At 38.8% G+C, this 24,160-nt stretch overlaps 2 protein-coding genes across 2 annotated transcripts; both read right to left on the bottom strand.

Moving 5' to 3' along the window:
* Positions 1 to 7,485: 7,485 nt before the first annotated feature.
* LOC103961753 (ninja-family protein Os03g0419100-like) lies at positions 7,486 to 9,331 on the bottom strand. The gene is made up of 2 exons (XM_048566777.1): positions 8,336 to 9,331; positions 7,486 to 8,193 (listed from the first exon to the last, which is right to left on the bottom strand). Exons 1-2 carry the CDS (start codon positions 9,012 to 9,014, stop codon positions 7,691 to 7,693), a joined length of 1,182 nt encoding a protein of 393 aa, XP_048422734.1. The 5' UTR covers positions 9,015 to 9,331; the 3' UTR covers positions 7,486 to 7,690.
* Positions 9,332 to 10,872: 1,541 nt separating this feature from the next.
* On the bottom strand, positions 10,873 to 14,132 carry LOC103961233 (ER lumen protein-retaining receptor erd-2.2). The gene is made up of 6 exons (XM_009373769.3): positions 13,746 to 14,132; positions 12,567 to 12,766; positions 11,751 to 11,891; positions 11,581 to 11,661; positions 11,346 to 11,473; positions 10,873 to 11,171 (listed from the first exon to the last, which is right to left on the bottom strand). Exons 1-6 carry the CDS (start codon positions 13,969 to 13,971, stop codon positions 11,129 to 11,131), a joined length of 819 nt encoding a protein of 272 aa, XP_009372044.2. The 5' UTR covers positions 13,972 to 14,132; the 3' UTR covers positions 10,873 to 11,128.
* Between the last annotated feature and the right edge of the window lie 10,028 nt (positions 14,133 to 24,160).

Genomic DNA, 24,160 nt, shown 5'->3' with positions numbered 1-24,160 from the left:
GATAAAAAATAAAGAAAAATTTCATTATTTAGTTATATGAACATTAATACTGTCACTAATTCTTAAACAAAACATTGACTACTTCATAAATACTATATTGACTACTTCTTAAACTGAACACTATTTCTTAAATTGAACATTGACTGCTTCTTAAACTGAACAATATTTCTTAAACTAAACACTGACTATATCTTAAACGGAATACTAATACTATCATTACTTCTTGAACTGAACACTAACTATTTCTTATACTGAACGCTAGTACTATTACTATTTCATAAACTAAACACTGACTATTTCTTAAACCGAACACCTTGTAAACTAAACACTAATTATTTTAGAAACCTAACACTAGTACTGTCACTATTTCGTAAACTAAATAGACTATTTATTAAACCAAGTAATAGTAGTATTACTATTTCGTAAAGTAAGCATTGACTATTTTTCAAACCAAACACTGGTATTATAACTATTTCGTAAACTAGTACTGTCACTATTTCGTAAACTAAACACTGATTATTTTTCAAACCAAAATCAAGTTTCTAGCAGATCGACTAAACCTCAATCACAAAAGCCAAAATCACTAAAACCATAGCCAAAATCACAGTAGTGCTGGCACTGCTGGAAGGGGAGGCTAGTAAGTCTTGGTGTATTTCATTAATATATATATATACACACACACACACATACATGAAATTGAAATATGATGTTGCGTGCATGATGGGAGAAAGGTTGCAGTGCCTTGTGTGAAGACGCACAACCAAAGGCTGCAGTGCCTTGTGCGAAGAAGCACAACCAAAAGTTGCAGTGCTATGTCTCTTGGATTGAAGAAGCATGGCTGCAGTGACATGTCTCTTGGATTGAAGAAGCATGGCTGCAATTCCGTGTCTTTTGGATTGAAGAAACATAACTAAGGGATATGTCCCTTGTTATGAAATCAGAAAGTTATGACTTCTTGCAGTTCCGTGTCACTAGCAATGGGATTGCATCTTTTCAGAAAATGAAAGGATGCAGCAAGTTGTGATTTTAATTAAAAGATGCATCCATTCGGTGGTAATGATGCAGGAAAGAACATGACTTTTATATGCACACTTTGATCCATCTTCAAGGGGTTCATCGTATCTATATATAGCCCAAGTTGGCTGCATATTTATATATACAATTCTTTAAACAATATTTTCTTATCCTCTTTCTCTCCATCAAAATCATACAGTTTCCTTTTAGAAGATTTTAAGGGAATTTCAGTTCTTGCTAAACTAAAATTCCAAACTTTATTGTATCCTGGAAGTGATTTGCTTTAGATCTGTTAGCAAACTCATATTAGAATGGGAGCAAATATCACGTTAAAGAAAACATATTAACGTGCCTCAAAATCATTTTTCTGTCTAATTCTCAACCTTATTCAGAAAGTAAGCTTGCCTATGATGCTTTTATGACCCTTGGATCTTCTGACCTTCAAGGCTCAACATTGAGCCTTCATGGTATAGGTTAACCAAATCATAGATTAGCTAAATCAAATCAAATATACATTCCATGTTGTATCGAAACAAATATACCCAAGAGCCTTCCTTGGATCTTCTGACCTTCGAAGCTCAACATTGAGCTTTCCTGGTATAGATTAGCCATGGCCGCGCGGTTGGCATCAAACATGTACGTAGTAGCGCTCAACAAAGGCCTTTAAAAGTGCGTTTGGATTACGCCGCACCTGATTTCTGCGCCAGGGAGGGAACTCGGCTGTGAAATTTGTTAGAAGGGACTGCTGCAAAACAAAGTGATGTGAGGAGACGGAGACTGCTGCAAAACGAAGTGATGGAGGTGACGGAGCGAGTTGACAACTAGGTTTGAGTTGCACGCGCTTTTTTTAGGTTTTTTTTTCTTTTTCTTTTTGTCTTTATCATTAAAAAGACTAGTAAATGAGTTTTAGTTAAAATTAAAAGTTTTGAAACTTTTTTTCATTAGTTTTCCTTTTAGATAATGATTATTGTTTTAAGCATTCACTAATTCCTTACTTAGGGTACTTGAATATATAAGGACATGTTACTTATTTGAAATTGAAGGTGTCATAAATCAAAATGATATGTTGTTTAGTCCCTAAGTGATATGATATCTAGTTGTTCATACATGGGTATCTAATTTTATTGTATGTTAAAAATTTAATTGATACGAGTCTATTGTATACTTATTCATGATAAATAAACGTGTCATAAGTAGGGCAATGAGAGCTTCAAAGAAGGAATTTTATGATTGGCCAACCAATCGGCTAACTCTTTGAATCGATTGACAAGTAATGATTAGGTTTCCACGAATGATCAATAAGGTTTATTTTCATTCATTTATTTATTTCATTCTTCACATGGTTTATTACATTAGGATGAAAATTATTAGTGTTTAAAGTGTAAATTTTAACACAGACGACGTTTTATTATAATGACGAAAAACTGAGATGTTTATGTAATTTGGAGCAATTTCGATCCTCATTAATCCTCTTTCTCCTAACAACGAACAAGTTAACCAACTAAAGTTATCGTTTTGAAAAGAAAAAAAGTATGCTGAGCGCCCCTCAGCAAACCTTTGGGTGCGCGTAACGGTCTTGCTGCTACCGCACTATTGTGTGAGCCCAAAACAATCAATAGCCTGGGTACCCAATCATCTCTCTTTGGGCCCTCCATCAATACCATGTAGCCTATCTTGAATGTTCAGGTGATAGATCTAAATTTTTATCTGTTAGAATATTATTAGCACTCTAAAAAAACTATTTTATATATTTTATATTTTTTTTCTATAAGATTCTGATAATGAGCCGTCCGATCCTAAAATACATGACACTCTCACGGTCCCATAGTTCGTTCCTTGAGTAATAAAAAGAGTATAATGCCCAGAACTGAAGAGTGCAAAATGACTTTTTTTAGATGCATAGGATGATTTTCAATTTTTTGTTATAAACCATACTCAACAAATATTTCACTCTTGGAAAACGCATGTAAGATTTGCATAACATATATTGATCACAATTATGTCTCCAACATATGGTGAAAGCTTAGAAGCTGTTTGTTAAGCATTTCGTTTTTAGTTTATAGTTTTAAAAAAAAGGTGAAAAGTGAAAACGAAATGGCTATCAAATGGCCCCTTAGTTAGTGAGAATGTGCTTCCATAGCAAATGTAGACGGTGCTAGCTCATCCCGATTTCACCTATGAGCTGTCTTCGCCTTCCGACCTTTTGGTCTCTAAACTATTCTCAATTTTTCTTACGCTTGTTGTGCTAAAAACTAGTGATTTAGAGACTGGGGCAGATGGTACAAGAGCAGTCGCTTTGTTGTTCTTAGTTCTCTGGCACACTACACACGTTAATCTTAACCTACAACCCATGATACAAGACCCCATGAATGTGGAACTAAGTAACAAAGAAAATGATGTTATTAGCACTATAAAGGATTATCGTCGCTCCTATTTCCCTTATTTATTTCATTAGAGATGACTTTTTCAAAATGTCAATAACAATTTCATTTATCTTTTTCGTGCACAAATATGAAAAGATTTAGAGGCATGAGAAAATTACATAAGGCTTCTTAGAAGTGAGCCACGCAATGTCATCAGCACTTCTTCAATTCTACAGTTGGATTCAGCCACCTCCATCGAACTATTTGGAATTTCAAAGCCTTACAGAACGAGAGATATGACATGTCTAATTTTATATCATGCTTGAAGATGGAATGGTGCGATAGGTCTAACCGGGCGCCATAAAATGAGATGAGATTATACGATAGGTCTAACCGTGTATCATACTCGACGTATATCAAGTTATGCTTGTGGTTTTGCTTGGTTAATACGTAATGGGTGATCATATGTATTTCAGGGTTCGTCATGCTTAGTAAATCCATAATTAGTGATCACTACCTAGTTAGATTACATTGAGTTGGTTTGGACTCCTATATCCTATTAGGTTTCATTGAGTTGGTATGGTTACATCCTATGGATTCCATTGAGTTGGTCTGAAATCCGATTTACTAGTCAGTTCCATTGAGTTGGTTTGGACCCCGTCGAAATCTTTCTTGCTGGTTCCTTTGAGTGAGTCTAGAACTATGTGACTACCTTCTATCCTGCTCCCTGAGTGATTCGGGAATCCAACCGTATATTAGCCTTATAGCTTATTTAAATGTATGAAAATGAGGATAGATAATCTAGGAGAGTGACACGTGTAACCGTACTTGAAAGCAACTGAGGATGAGGCAACATTGATGGACAACTGGTGGTTGTGAACAGATGATGGAAATTTCAAATTTGGCTTTATAGTATACTGTGGATAGTGAACCGTAGTTTATTACGAACTCTAGTGTTAGAGGAAATGTAGAAATGTATGAATATAGAGAATAATTTGGATGATGATTTTGAAGTACGAGTTGAATCATTTCTTTAAAGTGTTATTTGTCCCTACTCGAATGAGTTTGCTAAAGGGTTCTTGGCAAATCACTTCCAGAATACAACAAAATATGAAATATTCGATTAGCAAAACCAAATTGTATTCCCTTAGAAATAACAAGAAATAAATTGTATGAATGTGATGGAGAGAGGAGAGCAAGGAATGTAGAAACAAATTTATGAAATTGTGTGAATGTTACATTATGCCATAATAGGTATTTATGGACATTAAAGCACCCGTTCATCGAGTCCTTTCATTTTAGTTGAAGATATACAACCATTCTTAATAGTGTTGACCCAAAAGACATGTCTTTTATTTAAAATTTTCAGAAAATAAATATTGATTAATTACATCTTTTGATTCTACCCATACAATTTTAGTAAGTATCATATCTTTTAACCAAAAATTACAACTATTCAACAAAATATACAACTGTAAAAAGTTGAATGAAGCCCAAACTTTTGTAAAGGTTGCCGCCCATATAGTTTCTGCACACCGCAACAACCTTTTATAGATTACACACACACATGCTGCACAATGCAGTACCAAGTCATATATATATATATATATATATGATAATAATTTATATATTTATTATTGAATCTCTAACAATACTTTCCAATTTCAATAATATGATAAATAATATAATAACATTTCTCTCTTTATAATTAACCACAAACATACTGATATAATCATGCATACAATAAAGGTGTCTTTCAAATGAAACCTTTAATTAGTGTAAGTAATTCAAAGTTATAACGAATGCGATGATGATCTAAGCTTAAACCAACTATTTTTATGTTAAAACCGAAATCACTACACACATGACTATGTCTTATTTCCTTAAAGAAATTTATGAACTAATTAAGCACCATTATGGCTGTGAGATTCCACATCGACCATCAAAGAGGGGGTGATATGCCTTATATGTACATGCTCCCCTCCCTATAGCACAAGGCTTTTTGGGAGCTCATTAGCTTCGGATTCCATTGGAACTCCGAAGTTAAGCGAGTTCGAGCAAGAGCAATCTTAGGATGGGTGACCCACTGAGAAGTTCTCACGTAAGATCCTAGAAACAAAACCATAAGGGCGTGGCCAAGGCCCAAAGTGGACAATATCGTGCTACGGTGGAGCCGGTCTGGGATGTGACAATGGTCTTGTGCTTCATCTTGGTTTCATGAACATTTACAAGAGAAAACCTAACTCTTGGTAGAAGCGGCACCACTTCTTATGTTCATATATGTGAGGTTCATTCCCATGTCCCTGCTACCATATACCTAATTACAAATCACATCATTAAGAGATAAAACTCAACCTCCTAAACGTAGCAGTCTTACACTGATCATCTTGGAATGAGCTATATATTAATTTTTAGTGTTTTCACAACCACTTATCAATAACTTGTTATTACCCATTAAACTTTTAAACTAGTGATGTTCTAGACAAAGTCGGGTTACCATTATTGGTGGCTAATTTTCAGTAAAGGGTTTTAGCCCCATTCCACTAGATGTACTAACTACCAAAGCTCTTGAAAGTGTTGTCGTTAACGGATCCGCCAAGTTATTACTTGATTTAACATAAATACTATTAATAACTCCATCAGCTATTAACTGCTTGACATAGTCATGTCTCAAGCTAATATGTCTAGACTTTCCATTGTATACCTTATTGTATGCTCTAGACAAAGTAACCTCACTACCACAGTATAAAGAAATGGATGGCATCGGTTGTGGCCACAAGTCTATTTCCAATAACAAATTTCTAATCCATTTTGCTTCTTTACCTACTGCCGCTAATTTCATAGTTGAATATCCTATACATGTTTACTTCTTCGAAGCCCAAGAAATTGCTCTTCCAACAATTGTAAAAATCCACCCGATGTATACTTATTATCATTAGCACTTGTTATCCAACTTTGCATCTGAATAACCTTCAAGTACTGCTGGAAACTCAAAGGAAGTTAAACTCAGGTTAATAGTTCTTTTAAGATAACCAAAAATTCTATATATTGCTTTCCAATGAGTAGTACTTGGATGAATAGTGTATCTAGAAAGTTTGTTTACTGCAAATGTGATATCTGGCCTGGTACAATGCATGACATATATTAAACTTTCGATTACACTAGCATACTCAAGTTGTGCAACGGACCTACTAGAATTATTAAGCAAAGTTTCACTAGGGTCATAAGAGGTATTTGCTTCTTTTATTTGTAGATGCTTAAACTTAAGAAACAATTTTTCTATATAATGTGACTGAACTCCGCTGCCGTGACATTCTTCAACGACATCTCCATACTCAAGTATCTTCCTGCTTATTCCCTTCCCAACAATATATAGTTCATAAACATATACAAAGGAATCAGACTCGGACTCTCACAATTTTTACAAGCACCATCTACACTTTACAACTTCAAATGCTCCATTGGGACACTTGATGATGGGATGGAAAATGTTCAACTTTCTGACATTTTCAGCATTCAAGATAAAATTAAAACAACCTCTGAACTACTGAATCTAACTGTTAATTATAACTATAACTCTAAGATTGTGATTTCTTTCGTTAAGCGGCGGGCAATGCCCAAAAAATAGGAAGATATTTAGTATTGTTTGTGCTTGACGTACGAGGAAAGTAGTTAAAAAGGGAAGAAAAAGGAAGTATAATAGTATAAGAGATGCAGAAGAAATGTTTAAGAAAGAATACACGCTAATAACAAAAAAATATTCATAGTTGTTTTCAAAGATTTAGTTAAAGCGCAGTAAGTAAAATGTTAAGAATTTAGGTAACATTAAGTACTGGTTTGGTACTGAAGTACTGTTATAGAAAATGGGTATAAAAAAAAGTTGAGCTAAAAAAAATATTTGGTAAACACTGAAAAATAGCTTATTTTCACAATTTTAGGTGAAAAAAAGCTGAAAACATAAAGCAGTAAAAATGAGTTTATTCTCGCATTATAATAAAAGTAGTTTTTTTTTTTCAAAACACAACAATGCCAAACCAGTCATATGTTAAGCAAAATCTTGGAAAAGCAAAAAAAAAGGAGCACACCATTTTACATGAACAGGAATATATGATCTAAAAAGGTTAAATGTACGTTAATCACAGTTAGATTAGCAGCTTTTACACACAACGAATGCAAAAAATGTAAGCCTGCCAGTCCCATTAATACCAGCAATTCTCATCAGCCACGATTAAAATAGAAGAGAAAACTAGGTAGCAAATTAGAAGAAATGAAACGGGTCAGTAGTTAACTCGATCATCTTTCAACTCGGCTCATCATCCAAAAGCAGATGGGATCACAGTGATGTGCCTCAGCGGCTGGGAAACATCGGTGCCTCCGGCATGCTGCACGAATTCAGCCGGCGAGAATGTGGTTCCATGGCAGCCGCACACGATGGTGATCTCCGATTCCGTGTATCTGTACAACAACCCATGAACCGTTTTCCCATTCGGGCCGGTCCCGGTCGTCGAGACGTAAGGCATTTGGGGAAGGGAAACGGTATTGCTGCCATGTTTCCTCATCGGGGGTTTTGGAGGCTTGGAAATTGGGTCCCTTTTGGCAATTTCCTTCCGTGGAGGAAATGGAGGAGAAGATTCTTGTTTTGGTGAGATGGGTTTTGGGATTGGAGCCGGTTCCGCGTGTTCTGATTTGGGTTCTGTTTTTGGATTCAGTTTTTGTTCATTCCCTTTGGAATTGGATTCCAAGGAATTTGAAACCGGCTCTATGTTTTCTTGTATGCTCTGGCTTGAATGGCTTCTGCTCTCACTGCTTCCACCACCTAAGAATTTCAAAAACCAAAAAGTCAGAATCATTTCCCGAGTTAAACCCTTTATTTCTGGCGTTTGGATCAATACAATAAACGCATAAACAAAAATAGTGCGCGGAAATCATTTCCTGAGTTTGAAAACATTTTAGCATACCTTCATGAGAAGCTGCGCTTTGATGATCTGACACGGTGGAGGAACTACACACTGGTGAAACATTTGTCGGCGCCGGTTTCTTACCCAACCCACCATTTACCGACGCCGTTTTACCCGACCCACCATTCTGCTCCGTCTCACACCCGTTATTCAACTTCGGCTTATGCGCCTGAAAAGGCCGGAAACCCCAGCCGCCGCTTGGGCCCCAGCAAGGCATCACGCAAGGATTCGTGTACGGAACAAAATGGACCGGCAGGTACGGGTACTGAACCGGGTAGCGCAGCTCCCTTTGTCCGTTGCTCAAATTCAGATTCACATTCACATTCGTCTCCGTTCTCTCTTTCTTCACCCCAGGCTGCTCTTCCGCTTGGGAACCGTTCAGTCCCCGGATTTGCTTCTCCTCCCGCTTCCTCTTCGCTTCCTGCCTTCTCAACGCCTGCATCTCCCGTTTCGTCTGCGGATCCAGACGAGCGCTCTCCGGCTCCGACGGTTCGATCGTCGACGGAGAAGGCACGTGCGGTTGGGATGGCAGCGTTTGGTACTCGCTCTCTCTCGGAGCTACATCGAACCCGTTGGCCAGCTTCGAGTTCTCCGGCCTTCGAAAGCTGCCGCCGATCGACAGCCCCAAATCCAGCTCAATCTCCTCCTCTTTCAATCCCGATTTGGATACCTCTCCCATTTTTGCAGAACTTAAAATTTTAAAAAGCTTCAAGCTTCAAGTTCATTTTTTTGTTTGCTCTGAAAATCCCTTAGGGTTTTTTAGGTTCAGAATTTCTGAGGGAGAGAAGGGGAAAGCGGGGAAATAGCCGGGGACCGAAGCGATTGAGAGCTGTACGTGGCAGAAAATCAGAAGGAGACAGGGACGGTGGGTGGACACGTAGGATATTTTGAATATATTTAGCAAAAAGGATTAGCTACTAATCCTTGTTTAGCGCTAAAACTAATCATGTTTTGCCTGTTAATACGTTAATTTAGCGGGAACCAATCTCTTCTCAAGTGAAATGAGAAGTCCGGCGCACGCTCGTTGGTTCGCAGCGCGCGCCACGTGTCACACGTGCATGAAGAGCTTGGTTACTGACACGCGTAAGCGCCTGGCTCCCGTGAAATTAACAGCGGATAGGCGGACAGCTCTGTAAAATCAGTCAGCCTGTCACCCGCGAATCTCAACCGTCCTTTTCAGTCCAGGTATCCCAGGAAAGCAAAGTCTGCGTGGCAATGTGCTTTATCGACACGTGTCGTCGTCGGGTATCAGTCTGGGGCCTTGTCCCATATAGCAAAGGTCGAAACGTGGCGCGTCACAGCTCAGCAACGTCAAGTTGGTCTGCCTCTTTTACGGAAAATGATGTTGAAGTGTGAGGTGGTTTATGTACGGTGATGCCGACACGCGGTGGAAGAGGAGTGGTTGGAGTCGGTTGTCCACGTAGGGCACTGGACACGTGGCGGCGTCTCCGGAGATGAGTTTGTTTCGAAAAGGAGAGGGCAAGGTGTGTAGCGCATACACCAGGTTTGAAACGCGTACAACGGACGCTTCAGATGGTTCCCAAGGATCCAATATGAGCATTTAGATCTGCGTTGCCATGATATTGATTTATGGAAGCGGTGGGGTAGAGAAATTTGGCTCGGTTTTTTTGGGTGTCGTAAGGAAGGGATTGGCCTTTCTAATGTACGATGGTTGGTTGCCATGTGTCGTTTTTTGGGAGTCATAAGTCACCGTGGGCCAATTTAGGAGACTTTCATAAAATTAAGACTTTTTATAGATAGATAGGTGTCGGATAGGTGTTTGAATAGAGCCCGTGAATGCGCTTAAGTAATGTTTGACTGTTTATGCATGTTGGATTTGAGCAATTTCTTACCACTGGAGCATGACAGGCGCATATCTCATAAACAGTCAGATAAATGTTAGTAACTTATTTCAGAAACATACATGTGAGTAATTTTTAAACATTAATGCATGTGAGACTTACAATTAAGCTTAGTTAGGTCATCTCCAACCGAACAAGAGTCAGAGGGCTCGTTTTAGCCCATTGGTCCTCTAAGAAATTAATATTTTAATGAACAATGCATGATCATATTTTTTACCATCTCCAACCGAGGGGCCAGAGGACCATAGGCCAAACATAGCTCTGTGACAAAAAATTATATCCAAAGAATTGAAATAAAATGAGGTAAAATAATATGGAATGGTGAAAAATATGTGAGAAATGATGTTAAAAAAAATTAGAAATTAAAAAAAAATCCAAAAAAAAAAAAATGGGCTGGGCAAAAAAAAAAACAGAAAAAAAAGTGGGCTGGCTGGCTGAAGATGGCTAGCCCGTTGGCCTGATTGGCTGGTTTTGGTCTGGTGGAGCCTACAAGCCTTTTGGCCTAACCCTCTGTTGAAGACAATTTTCTAACTATTTTCAAGGCCTTAGTTGAATTCATAGGTATCTACTTGTGGAGCTGATGTAGCCACATCCATCGCCAGCACACAAGTGTGATGTATGACTACTAATGATGTGAAATTCACATCTCATCAATAATCAATGCCTGTATGCGACTGACCACAACAAAATTCATCTGTACATATGATGAGCGAAAAAAAATAGATAAACCACAACAACTCTGGTCTTTCGGTTTTCCTTTTCTTTTGTTTTGTACTAACCATGTCTTACTACACCCAAAAGCATAAATAAAGAAAAAAAAGAAAAAAAGAAAAGAGGCCATTACATAGCTTGGTTTCCTCGTTTGCTTCCTCATGTCACGTGATGATTGTAACTTTGTATAGTCATCCGAAAACCGATGGCGGGTGTAATCCTAGACCGGAGGCATCCTCATTACCAGCTGCCCTTCCATTTTACTGCGAAACACACAATAAGTGTTCAAAGGGTTATGCGAACATGGGAGTCGGGGTTGGTAATTAGAGTGTAACGTATTGTATACAAGCTCCCCCTTACAAAAACGATCACATTAAGCGAGGGGCTGAATGTAAGAGAAGGGGTTGAATACGAGATTTTTCTTCTTCGTGACTAACCTCTTTATGTAGTAGTAGCAAAAGTCAGCTAAGATGAATGTTTGGACCATCTCACAGAGGAAAACTGCCAAAATCCAGAAATACCCGCTCCCGACTAAAAATATATATCCTCCTCTGGTCTCGTAGATCTGCAAGAGAATGGCAAAGTATTGCATTATTCCGATACACGTCGTTATGTATGTACAAATATATATCTCCCTCTAGTCTCGTAGATCTGCAAGAAGTCATGCCTAACCTGAATAATCCAATGAGCACACGCGAAGAACCTTGAAATGCCCAATGCAAATACGTAATGTGAGGTAAATGGTTCGATCATCTGAAAGAAAATCATCATCAGAAGAAAACAAAGATCAATTGATCTGGTAAATGAGTGGTTCAAGAGCTTTAATCTGATGTAATCGCAACCTTCGCATTCTGCATCAAACGGAGTTGAGGCAGTACTGAAACGGCTTCCATGTATGCACTAAATGCCCAAAGGATTCGACTGATGCGGTTATATAGTGTATACGGGTGGACAAGCACGCCAAGGACAGCAGCAGGCACCACCTGCAATTCAAATGAAATTAAGTTGCGGTTTTTGTGGTTAAAAACAAGTATAATAATCTCGCACCTTTTATAAAGTTGCAATGTAAATTCCAACTTCTTTGCTTCAAAGTTAAAGCAGAGCAAATACGTACATTCAAGATCATTGCACATTGTCAGTAAGGGGTATGAACTATGAACAGTGGATTGAGGTTGCCAGAGTTAATGCAACTCATGCACATGGAAGCAGCTTCAAATCTTCTCAAATCGGAAGTCTAATTTTCTTTTCCTATGTGCGGTTTGTAAGGAGACGCCATTTGGTTTTATTACATGAGGCAATGGCAAATCATGCTATGGAGATGCATGGTAGGGAAAAGAAAGTACAAATAATAAGCAATTTTACGTCCCCAATTTAGTCTCACTCGAAAATTTTAATCTCTAAGAAGCGCTAAAGAGGATGGTATATTTGTCAATAGCACCAGTGGTTTAATATTGTCATCAAATAATTCCTACATAAACAAAGCATATGATATTGATGAATCAACATATGAAATGTAGGGTACGCACATGTATACATATATGCATTTTCTCTTCAAACTATACTGGCCGATATATATACACAAACACTTACGACAAAGGGAGATTAATATAAATTTGATACTAACAACAATAAAAACCAGCAACAAATTAAAGATTTACCACATAATATAAGCGAAAATTGTCCAGTTCCTTGATGTAGGTTGACTTCAATTTAAACTGTATCATGTATATGACCCACACTGTTGAAACGAGAGTAGAAAAATCGAGCACGGTGTGAATGTCGCCCTCCATCATGGTACTGCAAAATAATCTTACTGCTAGGAAGAGAGCTGTGAGTTCCTGAGTCTTCAGGGAAAGACCTGAGGATGTAATAGAAACCAACTGATTAGCCAAAAAACTTGGCACATTGAAAATATATATGCACTAAAGCTGATAATTAGCAAATGTATTACTCTGAAACGATTACTTAGAATGTTAACTCATTTAACTACCTGATAAATGAGAGGTCAGATTAAACTCGAATTTAACCACCTGATCAAATGAGAGGTAAGATTAAACTCGAACTACTGGATCAAATTAGAGGTCAGATTAATCAATTGAATAATTGTACTGCAGAATCATGAGCCGTACTTACTTTCGATTTATTTACCACAATAATGAATGAGCTTGATACAAAAAAGTCATCTTGTACTCCAAATTTATTAAACATAGGGAATATTTGCATAGAAAAGAGTGCATGATGATATTTTTGGAGTGCCAATAACATCATCCTAATAATTTTATAATTTACAGAGATAATTTATTGACATTTTTGTCGATTTGCTCTCTGAACTTGCATAGAGTTGTCAATTTCCCCAATAAACTTTAATTTTAGCCGATTACCCCATGAACTTTTATAGTTATCCAATTTCCTCATTGAACCTTAATTTTAGTTGATTATTTATTTGAACTTTTATAAATAACCAATTTTCCCCTGACGCTATATTTTGAAAAATTTCATCCAATTAACCATCCACCTTGATCACGCGAACAACACATGACAATCGCACAAGAAAAAAAAGAATGAAAAATTGGATGAAAAATATTAAAATCTAACGCTAGGAGAAAAATTGGCTATTTATAAAATTTTAGGTGGGGTAAACGGCTAAAGTTACTCTCCCAATATAGGGCTTGAGGCATGTGACTCTAGTGATATTAAAAATTGGATACAAAAACAAACCGATTCCAAACCAGCAGAAATCATGACAAATCAAATCAATAAAAACCCAAGAACTCAAATAATATCCCAAATAAAAAATCAAATTATGAAGAATTGAGCAATAGAAAGGGCTTGGATACCCGAGCAAGTCTTCTGAGTAGTGAGCTTGTAAATGAGGACGACGATCCCGGCGACATGCACGACTTCAGAGGCAATGAAAAAGTAGTTGTGATTCTTCACCCAAAACCTCAGTGCCACCAAAGCACACAATGCCAGCAGGCTACCCAGACAAACCTTGACTTTGATTGACTGCCTCCTCACCCATTGAAACAGCTCGTTCACCGGCGAGTTCCTCCTCCTCCCCATCGTAAATCTGGTGGCACAGCAGCGCGCCCGATCGATCCCTTTCTAGAGAAAGAAGAGAAACTGGCAGAGTCAAAAAAGACACAGAATTTATCTTGTGTGTTTTTTGTGCGTGGTGTTGGGGGTAAAGAGTGTGAGCGTTTTGACGGGGGATTGGGCATGCATTTGGTCCGATACGACGTGGCATTTATGCTGTTTCCATTTGGAGGACCAACGAGGAAGGGACACGTATGGAATATAGGTTTTTAGGGAAGGCAGAATTAGGTTGGATCCTGAAGTTAGTGGCTTGCCTTTTGGAGGCTATGGGTTGAGTATGAAATCCTTGACCTTTCTTAAATATGAAAACAACATGCTTAATTTAGAGAATAAGACCATAAAAGTTATTTTTATTTTAATTACAAACGAGATTCTGATTTTGAATTATACTATAGTGAAATGAAAAATCGTATGTATCACCTGCAAGACGATAAAAGTCAAAAAAAAAAAAAATGGTAAAATTTTGATTGCACAACTTCAATTTTTAAGAAAATTTTGAGTTTGTTAATTTGAATTTAGCTAAATTGGTTAGAGCAGAATGATTATTGTCGCACACAAATTCAAATATCTTTCCAAGTACCTTTAAATGAATTCAACGTGGAATATGATTTGTAAATTTTTATTTTTATTTAAACACTACCGCCCATCTAAGTTCACCTGAATTTCTATCCACACATTTATTACCAAATTGCCATTAGGCGCCAACACACCACACCCACGATTTTAACAGTTTTCCAGTTTGGGTCTGATTCAATTCATCGGGTTCTTTTGGGGAGGTTTTGCGTTGATGGAACTTCCAAATATTGCAGCTTTGATTTGAGCGGGGAGGCTTCTAGTTTATTCCTTTGGCTAGAAAATATTTTGTGGGTTTTTGTGTTTTGCATAAGTTGGTATATGATTACTACTACAAAAAACACTTTGCGCGACGAAATAAGTTTGTTGTGCAAAGTACAATTTCGTCATGCAAAACCTTGGGCGACGAAATCTTGGTTGCGCATGGTTCGTCTAGCAAAGCTTGTGATGATAGGATTTGCGCAACGAAAATTAATTTGTCGCTCAAATTTTGCGTGACGATAGGTCATGCAAAGCTTTGCGCGACGAAATATTTTAAAATTTTGTTTTTAAATTTTTTTAATTAAAATAAATTAATTAAATATTTTGCTCGACGAAATATTTTGTTGTGCAAGGTTTTTGACTTCTTGTTTTATTATTTTTCTTATATTAATTTAATTATATTAATTTTTTACGCAACGAAATATTTGGTAGTGCAAGATTTTTGGAATTTTTACTTTTTAATTTAATTTAATTGTATGATTTTATTTTTTTAATTACTTTAATTTAAATTGACATATTCAAAATAAATTTACATATGAAAAATAGTGAACAAATTGTCCAATATATATAATATATTCAAAATGTACATATAAATTAACAAAGTACAATTATAAAATCCTAATACAAGTCTATTGTGGTGGTAGTGGTGGGGGATATGTTTTGATAGCGTCCTAATCCTTAACTTTAGCCGTTAAAGTCTCGATGATTCCCTACAAAAAAAAAATGGTCAAATAACAAAAAAATAACAAAAAATTGGCATTATCTCCCCTAAAATTGGTATACCCCAAATCCGACCCCAAACTCCACTCCTCATCCTATACTTGCCCCCAAACCCTGCACCAAACTCAAAACTAACTCCAAAAACACATATTAATGAAAAAAAATAAAAATTTGGGGAGAATATACCTTTTGGCAAGATTGAGAGTGGGTGAGAATGAGAGGGAGGAGTGAGTGTGAGAGAATAAAATGAGATAGTGGGAGAGAGATGAGAGAGGGAGTGAGAGTGAGAGATAGTGAAGAGAGAGAAGAGAGATTAATTGAGAGGAGTGAGTGTGAGAGAGAGGGTCAGATTTGGGGAGAGGGAAAGAGAGAGGAGAGGTAAGAGTAGAGAAAGACATTGAGAAAATGGTGAAGGAGTTATTTTGGTTTTAAAAGCCATATCACTTTGCGCGATGAAATATTGGTCACGCAAAGTCTTAAAAAATTTTCCTGCGTCCCATTTTTGGTGCCCACCCAAATTTTTAGAGTTTTGCACGATGAAGTGTTGGTTGCGCAAAGTCTTAAAATTTCCCGTGTCCCATTTTTTGTGCCATCCCAAAATTTTAGAGTTTTGTGCGACGAAAAATTGGTTGCACAAAGTCTTAAAAAAAAAAAAAATTCCCGCGTCCCATTTTTGGTGCCCGCCCAAATTTTTAGAGTTTTGAGCGAGGAAGTGTTGGTTGCACAAAGTTTTGTGCGACGAATATTGGTCACACAAAGTCTTAAAAAAAATTTCCCGCGTCCCACATTTGGCTCCCGTCCAAATTTAAGAATTATACGCAATAAAATTTTGGTTTGTCGCGCAAAATTTATAAAAATAATTTTTATAAATAATAAAAAAGAAAATAATTTTTATAAATAAATTAAAATAAATAAGGTTTAGGCAACCAAATGTGTATTCGTCGCGCAAACAAAATAAAAAAAAAATTTAATTTAACAATATAAAATATAAAAATAAATAAAAAATAAGTAAATAACGGTTAGGCAACAAAATATTAATATTTGTCGCGTAAATTTTTTAAAAAATAATAAAAACTTATGAAAACAACTATATTTTAAAATTTATAATATAAAATAAAATAAAAAACAAAAAGAAATTGGTTTGCACGACGCATGTATACAACTACACTTATATGAATAAACGAAAAATCACGATTTAACGGTTATTTTAACTCCAATTTTGATGATTTTTTTACAGTTACACTCCTTGACCCTATATGAATACAATGAATGAATTCGATCTTCAATTTAAAATATTTACACTAATGGATACCACAAAATCTTATGTTATACTTAATGAAAGTATAAATAAACTCTAAGTGTTAGTGAATCTATTGTTTTGATGGGATACGCATTCTACAAAACTATTTTCAACAATCCAACCATCAAACTTGTTTGTATATACTTCGAGATTACATACGCCAAAAATCACAAAAAACAAACATTCATAGATCAAGTAACGGGACAAAACTTTACGACGGTTATAAACGAAAAATCACGATTTAACGGTTATTTTAACTTCGATTTAGATGATTTTTTACAGCTACACTCCTTGACCCTATATGAATACAATGAATGAATTCGATCTTCAATTTAAAATATTTACACTAATGGATACCACAAAATCTTATGTCATACTTATTGAAAGTATACATAAACTCTAAGTGTTAGTGAATCTATTGTTTTGATGGGATATGCATTCTACGAAACTAGTTTCAACGGTCCAACAATCAAACTTGTTTGTATATACTTCGAGATCATATACGCCAAAAATCGCAAAAAACAAACATTCAGAGATCAAGGAATGGAACAAAACTTTTCGACGATTATAAACGAAAAATCACGATTTAACGATTATTTCAACTCCAATTTTGATGATTTTTTTATAGCTACACTCCTTGACCCTATATGAATATAATGAACTAATTCGATCATCAATTTAAAATACATTTTTCTAACAAAAATCCAATCCGAACTACAATAATATATTTTTTCTAACAAAAACCCAATCTGAACTACAATAATAAATTTAAAGCTACTTATTAGAGATATATTGACACACCCCGACCGAGATCAGGGAGTGCTGGCCGTCACACGAATGTGACGTAGCCATGTGCGCGTGCGGAAGCTATTAAGAAGGTAATATAAAAGTACGAATAATTAAAAACCTAATAGCATACAAAGTACTAGTGTATGTGAGACACAATTCAGAGCAAGTCTACAACAGTCCAAAAGGAAAAGATACGACATATTTACACCCGAAGGTGACCCTACAATGGTGAGTGTCTGTCAGAAATGCCGGGACGCCCTCTGGGATAAACCACCGAACTTGCTAGACCACTAGAACCTGGAGGGGCGCAAAAACAAAAGCGTGAGTGGGCAAAAACAAAGTTCTTTGAAAACTCTTTAGCAAAACACTTTCTAACCCCTCGCCGTAAAACCTGTATACTTCCCAGAAAATGAACATATATACGTATGTATAGGTATGCCAATCATGCTCCACAATATGCCATTCATGCTCACAATATGCCATTCATGCTCACAATATGCTATTCATGCTCACAATATGCCATTCATGCTTGAGAATATGCCACAACAGAATCTCATAATCAAATATAAATGCTCAAGCATAACCACATCAATAACATATAATCTGGCAGCCGGGAGTCACCTAACGTGACATGTACCGCTGCATATAGAGCTCCAATCTCAACTCAACATCTGAATCTGCACACAAGTCGGAGCCACCTAACGTGGTCTGTACGACAGGACTGGGTGTAATATATACGCTCTAGTGCTACGATCACGAGAAGACTATGCGAATAATCGCGGGTCACCTACGAGTCGGAACCACCTAATGTGGTCTGCACGACAAGGCTTGCACCTAACTTGGATCCAAGGTGAGCGTGTGGTGCGGGTGAACATCACGTGAAGGACTCTGCCCCTCTCTGGGCGGGAGCACTAACACCGGGGGTGCAGATTATGAGCTCTCTAAGCATTTCAAACTACTACTGCATAATAAACAGGAATGCATAACCACATGAATACCGCTTACCTGGCACTTACCTGTGCGTCCACAGCACCAAATACACATTTATATATATATGTATGCCACTACTAATACATGCGATGATGCGTAAACAACATTCATATGATGCATGGCATAAAACAAATAACCTTTTCTATTTAATTTCTGGGAATTAATATGTATATAGGTATATACGGAAAACAAAAGCCCACTCACTGGTAATTAGAAGGGTCGTAGCCCCCCTGCCTCGAGTGTGTACGCTTGTCCTCGGAATATGAATCACCTAAACGCGACAAAGTTACGAAAACGTTAATTTAAAAGCACCTAAGCAACTTCTCGTAATAACTTCTCATACATTGCTCAAATTGGACAATTGAATATACCAACGTGACCTACACAACCTCAGGATCACACCCATATTTTTAGAAAAATTTTTGGACCACGCACGCGCCCCCACGCGCCGGCCAAGGCACGGCCCTACGCGCCCCCACGCGCGGCCACGTGCACTGCACACTGACGATGTCAATAGACGCCGTCAGGAATATTCCGTCAAACTGACGGAATATTCCGTTAAATCTAACCAGATTCCGTCACTGCCGTTAGGAATATTCCGTTAGACTTAACGGAATATTCCCCTGTCTTCTCCGAAGAGACTCCGGCGCCGTCGCCGGCGCCGGAAAACTGGGTAATTTTCAAACTAAGTTTTCTCCTTCGTTTTTCAACCATTTTTCACGATCTTTATACCAAAATGAAGCTTAGGACTAGTAGAACAACGTTAGACTAGTTTTAAGGCCTAAAAATTGCTAGATCATACCTGTCTTCAACTTCAAGAATCGGCCAACTTCGTACAGGACGATCCCGACGTCCAAATTCACCCAACGAACCACTCCAAGGCTCCTTGGGACCTCACAAACACATCTACAAGCTTAGAAATTCCAAAAACACACTAGTTTAGGTTTGCATGAACAATGCAATAATTCGGCCATTGTTGAAACGACGTGAAAACGTTCGAATTCTTACCTGGAAATGGCACCTCTGAACTCCTCTCAGCTCCACGAACACGATGGTGGTCTTGGTTTCTCGATTGGTGAAGTATTGAGTAAGTTTGTGTGTATGTCCGTGTGTTGAAGAAGGAAGAAGAAGAGAGGAAATGGACTCGGGGAGAGAGAGAGAGAGAGAAAAAGAGAGAGAGACTGAGAGACAGAGTGACAGAAAGTGAGGAAAAGAGGGAGGGAATCCCGGAAAGTGATAGTGTGTGTGTGTGTGGGTGTGATCCAATACATTCCACACCACACCAACAACTAATAACGTGACAAAAACGATCTAGGGGTAAAATCGTAAATTCATACGTACGTTTTAATAAATCCCGGGACGGGATGTTACAACCTACCCACCTTAATAGAATTTCGTCCCGAAATTCAAAACAACCTCGTTTAACCCCTAGCGATCGAAAAACAATCTAGGATACAAATCCCTCATCCTATTTTCTGTCTCCCATGTCGCTTCTTCAACCGAGTGATTCCTCCACAAAACTTTCACCAAATTCACCGTCTTGTTCCTCAGAACCTTCTCTTTCCAATCTAAGATCGTTAACGGTTCCTCATCGTACGTCAAATCTGGATTAATCTCTAATGGTTGAGGAGGTATCACATGTAACGGATCAGCAACATAATGTTGGAGCATAGACACGTGAAAAACGTTATGCACTTTAGCCAACTCCGGAGGCAACTCCAACCTGTAAGCTACCTCACCAACTCTTTCTGTGACTAGGTACGGTCCGATAAACCTAGGACTCAACTTCCCTTTCTTTCCAAACCGCACAACATCTCTCCACGGTGAAAGCTTCAGAAATACCCAATTTCCGACCTCATACGTTCTGTCCGTAGCATGTCGATCTGCTAAACTTTTATGCCTGTCCTGAGCTGCTTTCAGGTTAGACCTAATTACCTGAACATTTTGAGTAGTCTCCTCGACAATCTCCGGACCTACTAAGACTCTTTCGCCAACCTCTGACCAACATAACGGAGTGCGACAAGATCTACCATACAAAGCTTCAAATGGCGCCATGCCAAGGCTTGAATGGAAACTGTTGTTGTAAGCAAATTCCATCAAATCTAACCGCTGGTGCCAAGCATCACTGAACTGTAACACCGATGCTCGCAGCATATCTTCCAAGGTCTGAATAGTTCTCTTGGACTGTCCGTCCGTCTGTGGATGATATGCCGTACTGTAAAGTAGTCTCGTACCCAAAGCTTCCTGAAAAGCTACCCAAAACTTCGATGTGAATCGTGGATCACGATCTGAGACGATACTTACAGGGACACCATGGTACTTCACAACCTTTGAGATAAACAATTCTGCTAACCGGCTCAAAGAGTACTTCTCTCTCACTGGAATGAAATGTGCCGACTTAGTGAGCCGATCAACGATCACCCAAATGCCATCAAAGCCATTATGTGTACGCGGCAACTTGTACACAAAATCCATAGTGATATTTTCCCATTTCCACTCTGGAACGGGAAGCGGCTGCAACAATCCAAACGGCTTCTTTCTTTCTGCTTTAACCTGCTGACAAACAGCACACCTGCTCACATACTCAGCTATCTCCCTTTTCATACCCGGCCAATAGTAAAATGGTCGAATGGTATGATACATTTTAGTTGCTCCTGGGTGCATGGCATAAGCCGAGATATGTGCTTCATCGAGAATTTCCTTCTTCAAATCCGCATTACTAGGCACGAACATTCTACCCTCTAACATCAACATGCCATCAGAATCACGAACTCTGAGATCTCGCCTCCTTCCTTGATCTCGAGCTCGAATTAGTTCTTGAATCTGTTCATCAGCTACCTGAGCTTCAAGCACCCGATCGACTAAGATTGGCCTAACTTGAAAATTAGCAAGTAACGCCACTTCTCGATCTTCTGCTTCTAACCTTACTCCCGTAGCACGCAAGTCCACCAAAAGAGGAATACGACTAGCGTACAACGCATTGATACGGCCATGTGACTTCCTGCTAAGTGCGTCGGCCACTACGTTTGCACGACCAGGATGATAGTCAATCGTGCAATCGTAATCGCTGAGCAACTCCAACCACCTCCGTTGACGAAGATTAAGTTCCTTCTGGGTGAAGAGATACTGAAGACTCTTGTGATCTGTGAAGATCCTACACTTCTATCCGTAAAGATAGTGTCTCCACAACTTCAACGCAAAGATGATAGCAGCCAACTCCAAATCATGTGTAGGGTAATTCATCTCATGGGTTTTCAACTGCCGCGAAGCATAAGCAATCACCCTACCATGCTGCATCAATACACATCCCAGACCATTCAAGGAAGCATCGCTATAAACCTCGAAATCACCACTATCGTCCGGGAGTGCCAAAACAGGTGCATTAGTAAGACAATGCTTCAACTGCTGGAAACTCTGTTCACACTTATCATTCCACTCGAACTTAACGTCTTTCCTTGTTAACCTCGTCAGTGGCAAGGCAATCACCGAAAAATCCTTAACGAACTTCCGATAATATCCCGCCAAACCAATGAAACTTCTCACCTCAGTGACGGTTCGTGGTTGTTCCCAACTCTCCACAGCTGCAACCTTCTGAGGATCAACAAGAATACCTTGAGCAGAAATGATGTGCCCTAAAAACGCGACTTGATCTAACCAGAACTGGCACTTACTAAACTTAGCATACAATTGGTGTTCCCTCAACCTTTTCAACACCAAAGTAAGATGTCGGACATGCTCTGCTTTGGACTTAGAATACACCAGAATATCGTCAATGAAGACAATAACAAATCTATCCAGGTAAGGCTGGAATACCCGGTTCATTAAATCCATAAAAGCTGCTGGTGCATTCGTCAACCCAAATGGCATAACCAGAAACTCGTAATGACCGTAACGAGTCCTGAACGCCGTCTTAGGAACATCATCCCTACTAATCTTCAGCTGATAATACCCAGACCTCAAGTCTATCTTAGAAAATACACAAGCACCTCTCAGCTGATCAAACAAATCGTCGATACGAGGCAATGGATAACGGTTTTTAATCGTCACCCGATTCAATTGCCTGTAGTCGATACATAGCCTCAAAGTCCCATCTTTCTTTTTCACAAACAACACTGGAGCGCCCCAAGGTGAAATACTAGGCTGAATAAATCCCTTATCCATTAATTCCTGTAACTGCACTTTCAATTCCCTTAACTCAGCAGGAGCCATACGATAAGGAGTTAAAGAAATAGGATTTGTACCTGGAAGCAACTCAACATTGAACTCCACATCTCGATCTGGGGGTAAACCAGGTAAATCTTCAGGAAAAACATCAGGGAAGTGTCTAACCACTCTCACATCCTCAATTCTGCTAGGAACGGCCTCCTCTAGCACAACATGAGCTAGATACCCCTGACAACCTTTAGTCAACAACTTCTTTGCTCGCAAAGCCGAAATAACACCATGTCTTACTCCACTCTGCTCACCCACAAAAGTAACCTCAGGTAATCCAGGACGGTGAAACGTAACTACTTTCCTGTAACAATCAATGTTGGCACGATAGAAGTGCAACCAATCGTTGCCCAAAATCACATCAAAATCGACAATATCTAACGGGATAAGATCAGCGGGCATCACAACACCCTCTACTATCACTGGACATCCTGGGTACATACAATCTACAACACATCTCTCCCCTCTAGGCATAGCGAACTCTAAATCGTACCGTAGAGGTGTGGGGCGAGGTTACGTTACTTGAGCAAATGTATGAGAAATAACGGAATGTGTAGCTCCACAATCAATTAAGACTCTAGCAAAATAACCAAGAATGTTTAACGTACCCATTATCAAGTCCGGGTTGTTCTGAGCATCCTGCAGGGAAATATTGTGAATACGCCTCTGGCCCTGCTGTCGTCCGCCACGACCTCTGCTCGCTTGAACACCGCGACCTTGAGCTCCACGCCCCTGACTGGGCTGACCCAACTGTCTCGAAGACCCTGCGCTACTAGTGGCAATCTCACCCTGCTGATACTGTCCTCCTTGGTACCACTGAGAACCACCCGTTGGAGCTGGAGGATACGGCATGTAGTTGCTGGGATACGGGGGATAACCACCTTGTGAATACGGGTCCTGGGGGTACTGATACGGTCCCGGGGCATAGGGAACAACATCACCCTGATAGTGATAGGCACCACCTCTACCTGCTTGACCATAATTACTCGGACCTTGGATTTGCCGAATCGGTGCAGGTGGCGGCATAAAGGTCTGCTGTGGCTTCTGCTGCTGACCCTGGGGACAATTCACCGCTATATGTCCCATCTGTCCACAAGTGAAACAACCACCGCTGCCACGCCTACACTCGCCGAAATGTCGGTTATTACATCTACGGCAAAATGGAACTCGGTTTCGACCACCATCACCTTGTCTCTGGCCTCGAGCACCTCCATAAAACCTACCTCCACGTCCCTGTCCAGAGGCACTGAAACCACCACTAGACGAACTCGAACTGGCACCACCCCTTTTGAAGTTCTGAGTCTGGCGAGG

This window comes from the organism of the source record quoted next, unplaced genomic scaffold (genome assembly GCF_019419815.1).
Source record: "Pyrus x bretschneideri cultivar Hongxiangsu unplaced genomic scaffold, Pyrus_bretschneideri_v1 Contig10, whole genome shotgun sequence".
Taxonomy (NCBI): domain Eukaryota; kingdom Viridiplantae; phylum Streptophyta; class Magnoliopsida; order Rosales; family Rosaceae; genus Pyrus; species Pyrus x bretschneideri.
The sequence above is the reverse complement of the archived record's forward strand: the minus strand, read 5'-3'. Positions and strand labels throughout refer to the sequence as shown.